At 45.5% G+C, this 14,771-nt stretch overlaps 1 protein-coding gene across 2 annotated transcripts in view; it reads left to right on the forward strand.

The window, feature by feature from the left end:
- Positions 1-14,771, forward strand: part of MATK (megakaryocyte-associated tyrosine kinase) — a 117,071-nt gene that overhangs the window by 72,612 nt on the left and 29,688 nt on the right. For both annotated transcript variants that reach the window (XM_077475664.1, XM_077475663.1), the window contains exon 6: positions 12,291-12,384. In XM_077475664.1, the coding sequence (XP_077331790.1) occupies positions 12,291-12,384 (94 nt within the window). The remainder of the gene's footprint in view (positions 1-12,290; positions 12,385-14,771) is intronic.

Here is a 14,771-nt window from a genome sequence, read left to right on the forward strand (position 1 = left end):
GAAGGTTCAGGAGGGTAGACAGAATACTACTGAGATCCAGAAGGGCAAAATCCACAAATAGGTTGATTTTGTGGCGGAGTCCAGCTTTAGAGACCCTGGTAATGTCAGGGTTGTTTCTGATCATCATTTCCAAGGGCTGGGGATAAGGGGCAACCCCGTTGTGTGCCTCAAAAAATTGAATGGTTAGAAATAATCCCACATATCTAAACGTAGTGTGGGGGTATAAGGCTAATATCCACATGTCAAGGGATAAGAGGAAGTCCAAGAATTCACAATGGTGTAAAAGATGGATAAGGTGGATACATTTATGGACATTATTCCCAGTTTTTTGGACAAACCCCATTTGGTGGCACTTGTTGATCCAAGAGCCAAGGACCTTGAAATTTCAGGTTCACATTCAGCAGGGAAATACATCAAAACTGTTAGGAATCAAAGGCCATGTCTGTTTCATTGGGAATTATATGTGCATGGTGAGGTAGAAGATAGACAGGCTCATGTTTTGAGGACATTGAAAAGTCAGAGTCAGATAAGGAACCAGAAGATAGGAACAGTTTTTATAATAAAGACATACAATGGTGCAATGTCAGGCTTTTGCAGACTGTCAGCACACTGTCTGCCCGTACCTTCAATATGGACTACGAGAGCGCTCAGCAGCATCCTCACAGAATGAATGAAGCAGCCTTGTGGGCTTGAGCTGCTTTCAAATTGTGACAGCTGGTACGGGGAGAAATCCCCCATTCCCTCTCACAAAGAGGAGGCAGATCAGGGGGGAGAGGAGCAGGATGCTCAATATGTTACATGGTACACCCTAAATATGGGTGTAACATGTAAAATGTTGATAAATGGGAACTTATCCTTTATGACAGCAGTTCCCAACCTTTTTGGCACCAGGACCGGTTTTATGGCAGCCAATTTTTTCAGAGACTGGGTCTGGGGGTATTTCATGGAGTCGGTCCTCAGTCTCTTTAACATCACAACCCCCCCTTTAGAGCACTTTTTTGTGGCAGCCAATTTTTTCAGGGACTGCGGGTGGGGGTATTTCATGGAGTCGGTCCTCAGTCCCCTTCACATCACAACCCCCCTTTTACAGCACAGTTCCCCTTTATATCAGTGTACACAGTCCCCATTTAGATCACAGTTCCCCCCTTTAAAGCAGTCCCACAGCATCCTCAGTTCCCCTTTACATTACAGTGCAGTCCCCTTTACATTAATGTAAAGGGGGATGCACTGCAAAGATGCAGTGTGATGTAAAGGGGGCTGCACTGTAAAGGGACACTGTAATGATTTACAGTGCCCCTTTACAGTGTAGTTCCCTTTATATAACTGTGTCCCTTTAAATTACAGTGCCCCTAGCAATTACAGGCCTCTTGGGGAGATACGGGAGAATACACACAGGCTAAGTGACACAGCTGCACAGAAGAAGGTGAGCAGTGACCGTAGTCTGTGATAGTCCTGTCCAGACCACTCACCTCCTGCTGTGTGGCTTGGCTATCAACAAGCCACAGACTGATACTGATCCACAGTCCGGGGGGGTTGGGGACCCCTTCTTTAGGAGATTGCCTCATTCAGGGGTTGATTTACTAAAGGCAAATAGACTGTTCACTTTGCAAGGGAATCTGCCCCATAGCTTAGTAAATGATGAATCTGCTGACTTCCAGCATCCAATAATGTGCAAGCAAAAAGTGATTATTTATTTTTTTTTTTCTTGCATGTGATGGTGAATTTACCACATTTCCTTACAACGTGAACACATTATTTGCCTTTAGTAAATCAGCACCTATGTGTTTTGCAAGCATCATCAGAGAGAGCAAGGAGCTGTAGATATTGAAAAAAATTGGTGAGTTTTGGCGATTGAGAAGGAGGAGGGTTTTAAATACAAGGAAAAGAGAAAGTAGGCAAATAGGGAGACAAATTTGATGGTGTCAGAAGTGGGGTCACCAGCTAATTTCTATGGTTAAATGGGGTTAAAGGGCCTCCCAACTGGACCATTGTGAGGCCTTCTTTGCTCTTTTGGAGAGCAGGAGGTCCAGCTCCATAGCGTTTGTATTGCACATGCTGTAATTTTATTGGGTGATAAATGTTGAGATCTCCATGCCTCATCTACTTGGCTAACAACAGGGAAAATGCATGAATACTCTGTTCCCACTTATGCCCTGTACACACGGCCAGTTTTCCCATCGGAAATAAACTCTGAAGGTTTTTCTGACGGAGTTCCAACAAAATTCCGCTAAAACCGTCTTGTGTACACACGATCACATCAAAGTCCAATCGTCAAGAACGCAGTAACGTACAGCACGTACGAAGGGACTAGAAAAGGGAAGTTCAATAGCCACTGCGCCACCCTTTGGGCTCCTTCTGCTAATCTCGTGTTAGTAGAAGTTTGGTTAGAGGCGATTTGCGCTTTTCAGACTCCTGCTTTTTCAGATAGATTTACTGCAGTTCAATTTGTGCTTGTGGGTTTGTATCTGGTTTTCAGTGCGTACAGTCAGTTCGTATCTGTTTTCAGTGCGTTCTTGTCCGCTTGTTGCTGATTTTCAGCTCACTTTTCACAGGCCTTGCTGTTCTTCAGTGCGTTCTGTTTGTTTGTTCTGACCAGCCGACCGTTTTCAAACCATGTTGCTTGTATGTACTCTTCATACAGTTTGTGCTTGGTGTTGGGGTTTATACTTTGACCCAAGCCCAGTCCATGAACAGGGCGAGGAGGAGTTCATGGACCAAGAATTGGTTGCACCAGCGTAACCAATTCTTGCACATGCCTCTGCTTCGTGAGATCCAGGAGAATAATCCTGATGATTTCAGGAACTTTCTCTGGATGACAGACCCCATTTTTCACCGTCTGATGGCTTTGCTTACCCCTTATATTATGAAGCAAGACACCTGCATGCGGCAAGCCATTACTCTGGTGCAGAGACCAGTCGCCACCTTGCGGTACTTGGCGATTGAGAGAAGTCTGCAGGACCTCCAGTTCTCTACAGGAATCTCCCCCCAGGCACTATCCGAGAGACCTGTTCTACCATCATTCAGGTCCTGCAGAAGGACTATATTAGGGTAAGTTTTATCCTTTAACATCACATTCTATGTATTAAATTTTTGCTAATGTATTGTATTTATTTCATAGTTTCCTTATTACCATGATTGGAATATGCTGTGAATGTCCCCATTATCCTCAAGCATGCTGGAAGCTTTTAATGCTCCTTTTTTGGCCTACATGCATATTTGCCTTCACTAACCTCCCAGCATGCTATGCTGAGCCCATAAACGGCTATAGCCTAGTCCCTTAACAATGTATTTAGTCAGCTCCAATGTAGTGCTTTTCCCAAAACACCCCCTAAAATGCGTACAAATGTTGTGTGTCCTTATATTCAGGCAGAGTGCCAGAGGCTTTTTTTTGGCTCCCAAGGTCACCTCAAACCCTCTTCCCCCTAAATTTTTTACAATGGGCCATCAGAGGGGGGGGATATGATATAAGTGGATCTTAGATTTTTTTTCTTGAAATACCCGTTTAAAAAATTTTTATACTGTGTCAGAAACCATGAACTAGACAGAGACAGAAGTACAATTAAATCACACTTATTTATTAATAAAAAATAAAAAGGTAAATAGTAAGCATAGACAAAGCGTAGCCAGAGTTCAGTAACTGGATTGAGTAGTTAACCAGGCCAGAGTTCAATAACCAGATCAAGTAATCGGCCAGGCCAGAAGTCAGGGATCCAAGTGGAGGAACAGCAAGCAAGATAAGGATCCAGAAGGGATATCAGCAAGCCAGTCTTTGAACAGGAACGCAGGGAATGGTTTCTTCTGATGTGACCAAGGTGAAGGCAGAGATGAAGTGAGCTGGACAGCTTTAAGTAGGCAGGTCAGACGAGCAGGATCAGGAACAGCTGGGTAACTGTGGAGAGAGATGAGAGCTGGCAATTAGCCGACAGCTGAGCAGCCAGTCCAGAGAAGGAAGGGCTAAGCCAGCCCTGACAGTACCCCCTCCTCAATGACCCCTCTCCCTCGGAGGGCCACCGGGCTTGAGGGAAAAACCTCTATGGAAATTTCGGAGGACAGGGACATGTACTTCCGAGGATGAAACCCAGGAGCGTTCATCCAGACTGTACCCCTTCCAATGCACCAGGTACTGTATGCGCCCACGGAACCTATGGGAGTCAACAATGGATTGTACCTCATACTCCTCATGGTTCTCAACCTGTATAGGGCGAGGATGTGGCACCAAAGTGGTAAATCGGTTGCAGACCAACGGTTTCAATAAGGAGACATGAAACACATTTGAGATGCGCATACTAGGAGGAAGGTTAATCTTGCGAAGGATACGGAAAGGCCCAATAAACCGATGTGCAAGCTTCAGTGAGGGAACACGAAGTCAGAGGTTGCGAGATGACAGCCAGACCCTGTCCCCAACCTGGTAGGAAGGCGCAGGCAGGCGTCTATGGTCAGCATGGAATCTGTACCTATCATTAGCATGATGCAAAGCCTTCTGGACTTGTACCCAATTTAAACGAAGACCACGGAGATACTCCTCTAACGCAGGAATACTCTGAGGAACAAACGAGTCAGGCAACATGGAAGGTTGGAAACCATAATTCACCATAAATGGAGACAAACGGGAGGCAGAATTCAAGGCACTGTTGTGAGCAAACTCTGCCCATGGTAATAGGTCTGACCAGTTGTTAAATATACCAGTCATAAATATAGCAACGTAGGAATTGCTCCAAGGACTGATTGGCTTGCTCTGTGGCCCCATTAGACTGTGGGTGATACGCAGAAGAGAACGCAAGCTGAATTCCCAATTGTGCACAAAAGGCTTGCCAGAACCGGGAGACAAACTGACTGCCCCTGTCCAAAACAATTACCTTGGGTAGCCCATGTACGAGAAAGATCTCCTGAGAAAAAATGGAAGCCAGCTCCTTAGAAGTAGGCAACTTCTTAAGTGGAATACAATGACACATCTTTGAGAACCGGTCAACCACCATAAGGATAACAATGTTGCCTTGGGTGTTGGGCAACTCCACAATGAAATCCATTGACAGGTGGGTCCAGGGCCTCTCTCCATTGGGTATGGGTTGTAAGAGGATCACTGGAAGGTGTCATGGAGTCTTACTCTGAGCACACACGGAACAGGCAGCTACGAAGGCAGCTACATCAGCCCGTAGACTAGGCCATCAGAATTCTTGGGAAATGGTCCAAATGAGTTGATTCTTCCCAGGATGGCCAGCTGCCTTGGGAGAATGGTAAGTCTGGAGCACGGCAGTACAGAGACTCTCTGGGACAAAGCAGCGGTCAGGAGGAGCATGGACCTAAGCAGCAAGAATTTTGTCACCCAAAGGAGAAGGAAGAATGGTGCCAACCGTAGCCAAGATACGATCAGGAGGAATCACATGAACTGGAACCAACTCCGACTTGGAAGTGGAGGAAAATTGATGTGACAAGGCATCAGCCCTTACATTCTTAGTACCAGGTAAGAATGAGACAATGTAATTAAAACTTGACAAGAAAAGAGCCCATCGCGTCCTTCTGGGAGAGAGGCGATTAGCCTCAGACAAGAATGTGAGATTCTTATGGTCAGTAAGAATGAGAACCGGCACAGTGGTACCTTCAAGGAGATGTCTCCATTCTTTCAGGGCTAAAATGATTGGCAACAGCTCTCTGTCACCAATCTTGTAATTGCACTCAGCAGGTGACAATTTCTTGGAAAAGTAGCCACATGGATGCACAGCGCTCTCAGAGTTAGGACGTTGAGACAGAAGGGTGTCAACTCCAGTCTCAGAAGCATCAACTTCTAGGATAAAAGGCAATGTAGGATCAGGATTTTCCAACACAGGAGCAGAAACAAAGGAAGCCTTGAGAGTCTCAAAGGCCTTAATGGACTCCGGAGACCAACTCTGTGGGTTACCATCCTTTCTGGTCATATCAGTCAGGGGCTTGACCAGAGACGAGAAGTTACGAATAAACTTCCGATAGTAGTTGTCAAAGCCCAGGAAACGCTGCAGAGGACGTAAACCCACGGGTCGAGGCCACTGTAGGACTGCCGAAAGTTTCTCTGGGTCCATCGAAAAAACCAGCAGTGGAAATGACATAGAACATGGTACATGACAGGAATATAACCTATTCGCGATGGAACTTGCACTTCTCCAGTTTACAATAGAGATTGTTCTCGCTTCGTTTCCTTAATGCACACGAGATTGTATGCCCCCCTCAAATCAAGCTTCGTGAAAACCATTGCTCCCTTGAAGTGGTCAAAAAACTCTGTAATCAACAGAATCGGGTAGGCATTCTTAATCGTGACACGATTGAGACCCCCTATAATCAATAGAAGGTATCTGTTCACTGCTGTTCTTCTTCACAAAGAAGAAACCAGCACCAGCAGGAGATGAGGATTTGCGGATGAAACCTCGAGAAAGTGCGTCTGCAACATACTCCTCTATGGCCTTATCCTCCTCGACCGACAAAGGGTAAACCCAGCCATGAGGAGGTATGGCACCAGGTTGAAGGTCAATTGCACAATCATAAGACCGGTGTGGAGGCAAACTACCGGCTTGACCTTTGCCAAAGACATTGCTAAAATCACGGTACTCCTCCGGCAGGGAGGAGAGTGAAGAGGTGCACAGGACCTTGGATACCTTCAGGAAGCATGTCTCATTGCATTGTGGTGACCAGGAGAGAACCTCAGCATGGAGCCAATCAAAAGAGGGGTTGTGCTTCTGTAACCAAGGATAACCAATAACCAGTGGAAACCTGGGAAATAACTTGTAATTGGATTATCTCATGGTGAAGAGCCCCTATGACCATGGACAATGGAACCGTCTCATGACTCACATGAGCAGGCTGTAGAGGTCTCCCGTCAAGAGCCTCAATGGCAAGTGGAGTGTCACGCAGCTGCAGCAGAATCGAGTGCTGCGATACAAAGGCAGCATCAATAAACAGGCCTGCGGCCCCAGAGTCGATTAGAGCCTGTATCTCAATTGATGACTCAGTCCAAGAAAGTTTCATCCCAAACTGGGGATGTTTCGATGTTTCATCCCCAACTGGGGATTAAACATCGCCACCTAAGGTCTGTCCATGGCAGGGCCTCAAGGTTTGGGTGTTCCCTGGATGAGTAGGACAAGACTTCAAAAAGTGACCTGCCTGGCCACAATAAAGGCACAATCTCTCCCTCCTCCTAAAGGCTCTCTCATCCGCAGAGACACGTGAAGCCCAAGTGCATGGGTTCATCTTTACTGACCGACTCGGTACCAGGAGGCATGGGAGGTGAGGGAGGCATGGGTGGGACTGCAAAGCTGGGAGGCAAACATACAGCCCAAGAAAGGGTGACAGAAACCAAGGGCTTATCCTTCTGGATAACTGGGGATGAAACATCGCCACCTCAGGTCTGTCCATGGCAGGGCCTCAAGGTTTGGGCGTTCCCTGGACGAGTAGGACAAGACTTCAAAAAGTCACCTGCCTGGCCACAATAAAGGCACAATCTCTCCCTCCTCCTAAAGGCTCTCTCATCCGCAGAGACACGTGGAGCCCAAGTGCATGGGTTCATCTTCACTGACCGACTCGGTACCAGGAGGCATGGGAGGTGAGGAAGGCATGGGTGGGACTGCAAATCTAGGAGGCAAACATACAACAGGCTTCCGCAAGCGCTCTTAAAAGAAAGTCTGGAGTCAATGAGGATGGCAAACAAGATCAATCTCAGTAGGTATATCTCGGGCTGCTATCTCATCCTTGATGGAATCCGAGAGACCATTAGAAAAAGCAGCTACGAGGGCCTCATTGTTCCAAGCAACCTCTGCTGCCAGAGTACGGAATTCAATGGTGTAGTCGGCAACAGTTCTCATACTCTGATGGACATGAGGCACTTGGCAGCAGAAGCGGAGTGTGCTGGAACGTCAAATACTCTTTTAGAGGAGGCCACAAAGTTAGGGTAACTGAAGACAGGTTTTTGCGTCTCCCATAGAGGGTTAGCCCACGCCAAGGCTCTCTCAGAAAGCAAAGATATCACAAAACCTACTTTGTTTCTGTCCGTGGGAAACGTCTGGGGCAGAATCTCATGTAAATCTCAACCTGGTTGAGAAACCCTCTGCTTTGAACTAGATTTCCCCCAAATCGCTGGGGAAGTGGAGTGGAACCAGACATACCTCTTAAAGAGGTAATACTCGAGGCGGGTGCCTGCACAGAGATTGGCGCGGCAGCAAGGATGGCCTGCAACTCAGGTTGTACCGGAGCAGCCACAGTGGGGGATTCCAGGTGAGCCGTGCGACTCAGGAGCGTTTGTAACGCTATGACAAACTGATCCATGTGGTGATCTTGCTCATCTAATCTGCAAAAAATATTACCGACAAGTGGATTGACTGTATCTCCTGAATTCATGGCCTTTGCCTATTGTCAGAAACCCCAGACCGAGACAGAAGTACAATTAAATCACTCTTTTTTTCAGTTTTGACTCCACAGTTCCCTTCAACGCCACAGAAATGGCAGACTGTGGCCTCCCATTTTCCCAACTGTGGAGGAGCTATAGATGGGAATCACATCCACATCGTGCCACCACCCCATTCAAGGTCTTACTATTATAACTATAAGGGGTTTAATAGTATAGCGTTAATGGCGGTGGTGTAGGCAAAATATGAGTTCCTCTGTGTGGACGTGGGGAAGAATGGCCCAGACGGAGTTTTACCAATATACCAGACTGGTGGCATGGCATTGACACCTGATGCAGACAACGTTGAAGGATTCCCTTTCATCTTTCTTGCTGATGAAGCGTTTGGTCTGGGCAAGCACCTGATGAGGCAATTTCCCCAAAAGACCCTCATGCCGGAGAGGAGGGTTTTTAACTACCAGCTGGCCAGAACGAGACGAGTTGTTGAGAATACCTTCGGGATAATGGCCAGCCGGTGCCACCTGTTTCTGACGGCAATCCATATGGCGGACTACAAAATCACCCATATCGTCCTATCCTGCTGCATATTGCACAATTTTTTAAGGAAATATGCCAAAAATTATATTGCCTTAGTTGGGCCTGAGGCTGGACTTCCTATTAATCCCTGACATGCCTGGACACTGGCCGTACTAGCTTGGCCCCCCAAAGCGCCCTTGAAGTTCGGCAGAAATATGTCAATTATTTTATGGTTAGGGGGGCCATTGTTATGCCAGACAATGTCTAAAAAAATTTTTTATAAGAAAAAATTATCTGATAAAATCTTGATTTTTCTTTATTGCTTGTGTTTGTTTTTGGCTGTCCCCTAGGTTCTCCTAGTGCACTTGTATTTCCAAATGGATTTTCCTTTAGTAAATAAGCCCCATTGTCATTGTAAACACAAAATTACTTAAAAACTGATATTGACCATTGAAATAAGAAGCCACACATTTGTTGACAAGCAAAGTTTTTACGCTGTGTACATTCACACATGTGCGTATTCAAAATTTTGGGTAAAAAAATTAGTTTTTGTATTTTTCTATTTTTTTATTTTTTTTTAGTTTTTTGTTCAAAATAGGCATGTTTAATAACATATAATATACAAATCTCTGGAACTTACAAAGTTCAATGTAAAAAACCAGAAGGCAATATCAGACATTATAGTATATCCTAAATGTCTGGATATTGCATTCATCAGATGGACTGATGTTACCCCTGTAAAAGACAAATTTTGAAGATGCACACCATTTGGGAGTCAAAATGGGTATTTCCCTCCTGATCCCATGCCTAATGTCAACATGTGCTATCTGCCATCATGGGGGACCAATGGATGTGCTTTGGGGGTGCAACCCCTTCCTCTCACCTACTTAATTTGGGAGGAAGGGGTTGCACCCACAAAATGCATACATTGAAATCCCCTGATGCCAGATAGCACATGTTGAAACACTGTGTGCATCTTCAAAATTTGGCTTTTACTAATTACAAAAAAAGTTGGTTTAGAGCAATAATGAAGATGTTTGCATTTTCAAGAACTTTTAAATTCTCCCCAACACATCAATCATGTTCTTCATTTGTTGTTCAAGAAAATGTAGTTTGTTTCTTATGATGTCTTATGCTGTTTATACACAGGATGAGCTCAGCCAGGAGGAAGGTCTGGAAAGCGTCAGCCAGGAGGAGGCCGTGCCCAGTGGCAGCCAGGAGGAGGGCAGGCCCAGCGGCAGCCAGTAGGTGGCTGGGCCCAGTAGGAGCCTCACCCAATCCCAGGTGCCTCCCCTCTGCCTTACAACCAAGAGGCCCAGGAAGGGGATGATGAAGGAGGAGGCAGCACTGGGCCTCATTAGGGAAGCAAGCAATATCCTCAGGAGCCCCCCCAATGCTGAAGAGGCCTATGGCTGCTATCTAGCCACAAGGTTGCTGAAATTGGAGGAGGGCCAACGCCTTCTCTGTGAGGGAATTATTTTTGATGCCCTTCAGAAGGGGTTAAGGGGCCAGTTGACTGAGAACAGCCACAAATATGAGCAATCCCATCCTCCTCCTCCTCTTCCTGACACAAGTCCACCACCAGAGCCACAGCCTCCAAGGAAGGCAGCAGGGAAGCGTGGAGGGAAGGCTGCAGCGAAGAGAAGAAAGTGATGGCCTGGGTTCAGTCTGGTCTGACAGAAGACGCAGGCTGTTGAAATACCACAGCCTGGGGACAGATTTTTCATCTGCTGCTGGTCCTAATCTCTGGAAGTCCTGGACCAGATTGGACTCCAAATTATATGGACTCCTCAAGTTACCAATTTTCTTTTCAAACTTGATGTGTGCCCTGGGGTCCAAAAGGCTTTACAAACTCCAAAAGTTTCTTCAGCGTTACCTCCCTCTTTATTTTGTTACCCAGAATAAATGGAGATCTGATTTTTTGAAAATACTTTCCTATGTTTTTTTCTTCAAATAGAACAGTTTGTTTGTGAGTAGGCAGATACATTTCTAAAAGACAATGTCAAATTAACAAGGGACACCAACCTCCTTGAGGTTAATAAAAAATACTAGCTAATAATGTTATTGTGGTAACTTGACACACATAAAAAAAAAAAATTATATATGAAGATCTCTAGAAAATTAATTTTCAATAATCCAAAAAAAGGAGATCTTGATGAAATTAAAAAAATAAAAGATGACTATAAAAACTAATTGTAAACATTATTATGGAGATTGTGACTTAAAAAAATAGAATATTATTCATGAGATCAGGAGAAATAATGAAGAAATAAGTTTGTGAGAACACTGGGTAAATATGAACAGCAAAACAACTTCATTCTTCTAGCATTAAAAGAAGAAAAAAATGTGCTGCGTATAAAGATTACAGAATTTGCTGCGGGAGGAATGTGCTAGCTCCATTACGAATGCTAGTTTTACCACACCGAGCATTTCCGTCTTGTACTTGCTTCAGAGCATGCATCGTTTTTGGTCCGACGGAACAGCATACAGACAAACTGTTTTCCCAATAGGAATTGGTTCTGTTGGAAATATGTAGAACATGTTCCAATTCTAGGCCCGTCAGAATTGTTGCTGTAAAACGTTTGATGGGGCATACACACGGAATATATACAATGAAAAGCTCCCGTCTGACTTTTTCTGTCGGACATTCCTCTCGTGTACGCGGCATAAGTCTATCTATGTGAAACCATCCAAATTAGGTGCCCCCATGGGCCTCCTAAAGCATAATGCGGTAGAATACCAATCCCATGTTTTCTGGAAAAAAAAAAAAAAGGTTTGAATATGGAATTTAACTTGGAGCAAAGTTTTATGTGTCATGAGAAGAGACTCATTTAATCTCCGGCTAAAGAGGGTTTGTCAGGCTGAGACAGGCTAAGATAAATAGGCTGAGAGAGCGTAAAGCTGGCCATAGATGTTTTTTGTCTTTTTTTTTTGATCAGTCAGCCAGCTTTGCCTAGAGATGGTTGAGCATTTAGGGAATCTTTTCTGTTTTATTTTTGCTGAAGTTTGGTCATTCATCAGGGACCCTGCTGCTTTGTGACCAGCTAATGCTGATTCTAAGGCATGCTGGGATGTGTCACAGGGCAACTTTTCATACTCCACAGCAGACTCATGCAGAGTTTGCTCCGTCTTGGATGTGTCCAGTATTCTACAGCGCATATGCCATTTTGGTTTGGTTGGTTGAACTAGATGTATTTGTATTTTTTCCAACCTGACTAACTCTGTAGCTATGTACCTATATATCAGCTTGCATCACCCTTGATGATGGTATCACGCATGAATGATTACAACAATCATCATTGCAATCCGAGGCATCATTTGCAGGCTGAGGGCTATGTAAAGGTTTTCATTGTTTGTTTACAGTAATTATTATTTTATATTTATATTCTTCTTTCCATTCCACTTTCAGTTCTACACCATCAACCAAGGAGCTCTCTGCACTAAGCTTATGAAACCCAAGCCTAAACAAGGAACCAAATCAGCAGAAGAGGAACTCTCGAAAGGTTTGCAAGTTCCCAAAAGATTTTAATTTTAAGTTGGGTTAGGGATATTATTTTCACAAGTTCTTAATTCCTAAATATGCATTGGTTTCATATACCAAAACTGGAGAGTGCAAAATCTGGTTCATCTCTGCATAGATACCAATCAGCTTCCTATTACAAGTTAGAAGCTGATCAGAATCAACTCCTTTGTCTGTGACCTTAACATTTGAAAGTCTCTTGAACCTCTGTACATTTCAAATCTATATATTTCTATACTCATCCTATCTACCTTTTAGTTTTCCTTCTTCAAACAAATCTGATCTTAGCCTCAGCTTTGTTTTTAATTTTATCATATAGAGCAAAGTAGTGGAAGCTGGTGCTCAAAATGTCAAACTCAAACGCAGCCACTGTTCCCATCATATGCAGCCACTTGTGCCCATCATATGCAGCCACTGTACCCATCATATGCAGCCATTGTGCCCATCAAATGCAGCCACTGTGCCCATAAAATGCCGCCACTTGTGCCCATCATATGCAGCCACTGTGCCCATCACCTACAGCCACTGTGCCCATCATATGCAGCCACTTGTGCCCGCCATCTGCAGCCATTGTGCCCATCAAATGCAGCCACTTGTGCCCATCATATGAAGCCACTTGTGCCCATCATATGCAGCCATTGTGCCCATTATATTCAGCCACTTGTACCCATCATATGCAGCCACTTGTGCCCATCAAATGCAGCTACTTGTGCCCATCGAATGCAGTTACTTGTGCCCATCATATGCAGCCACTTGTGCCTATAAAAGACAGCCACTTGTGCCCATCAAATGCAGCCACCTGTGCCCATCATATGCATCCACTTGTGCCCATCAAATGAAGCCAATTGTGCCAGTCATATGCAACCACTTGTGCCCATTAGAGATGGACGAACTTCCGACGGGACATTTCGCGAACGCGAAACGTGGACGCGGGCAAACGTTTCCGAACCGCAAAGTTCACGGCAGGCCCCATTGACTTCAATGGCTGGCAAACTTTAAAAACCTACCTATTTTCAGCCACAAAATACTTACTAGCTGTGCACACATAGTCCCACCACATGGCCACTGACATAACACATGTATGAAGTGAATCTGGGATCGACAACTACAAGCATTATTTTTTTATCTGTGAAATTTTGACAATTCAGGACTCAGGAGCGCATGAAGGCAATGGAGGAGAGGAAAGGTCAGGGTAGGCTATGAAGAGAGTGCAGAAGATGATCACCAGCACTGTGATATAGAGCATTGACACCAGCACCGTGATAGAGTGCACTGACACCAGCACCATGATACAGTGCACTGACACCAGCACCGTGATACAGTGCACTGACACCAGCACCGTGATAGAGTGCACTGACACCAGCACCGTGATATAGAGCACTGACACCAGCACCGTGATATAGAGCACTGACACCAGCACCGTGATAGAGTGCACTGACACCAGCACCGTGATAGAGTGCACTGACACCAGCACCGTGATAGAGTGCACTGACACCAGCACCGTGATAGAGTGCACTGACACCAGCACCGTGATAGAGTGCACTGACACCAGCACCGTGATAGAGTGCACTGACACCAGCACCGTGATATAGAGCACTGACACCAGCACCGTGATATAGAACACTGACACCAGCACTGTGATAGAGTACACTGACACCAGCACTGTGATATAGAACACTGACACCAGCACTGTGATAGAGTGCACTGACACCAGCACCGTGATAGAGTACACTGACACCAGCACTGTGATAGAGTGCACTGACACCAGCACTGTGATAGAGTGCACTGACACCAGCACCGTGATAGAGTGCACTGATACCAGCACCGTGATATAGAGCACTGACACCAGCACCGTGATAGAGAGCACTTACACCAGCACCGAGATAGAGAGCACTGACACCAGCACCGAGATAGAGAGCACTGACACCAGCACCATGATATAGAGCACTAACACCAGCACTGTGATAGAGTGCACTGACACCAGCACCGTGATATAGAGCACTGACACCAGCACCGTGATAGAGTGCACTGACACCAGCACCGTGATATAGAGCACTGACACCAGCACCGTGATATAGAGCACTGACACCAGCACCGTGATAGAGTGCACTGACACCAGCAAGGTGATATAGAGCACTGACACCAGCACGGTGATAGAGTGCACTGACACCAGCACCGTGATAGAGTGCACTGACATCAGCACCATGATATAGAGCACTGACACCAGCACCGTGATAGAGTGCACTGACACCAGCACCGTGATATAGTGCACTGACACCAGCACCGTGATATAGTGCACTGACACCAGCACCGTGATAGAGAGCACTGACACCAGCACCAAGATAGAGAGCACTGACACCAGCACTGATA

The sequence above is a fragment of the Lithobates pipiens genome, unplaced genomic scaffold (genome assembly GCF_037356315.1).
Source record: "Lithobates pipiens isolate NorthernLeopardFrog02 unplaced genomic scaffold, aLitPip1_a1.2 Scaffold_13, whole genome shotgun sequence".
Classification (NCBI taxonomy): domain Eukaryota; kingdom Metazoa; phylum Chordata; class Amphibia; order Anura; family Ranidae; genus Lithobates; species Lithobates pipiens.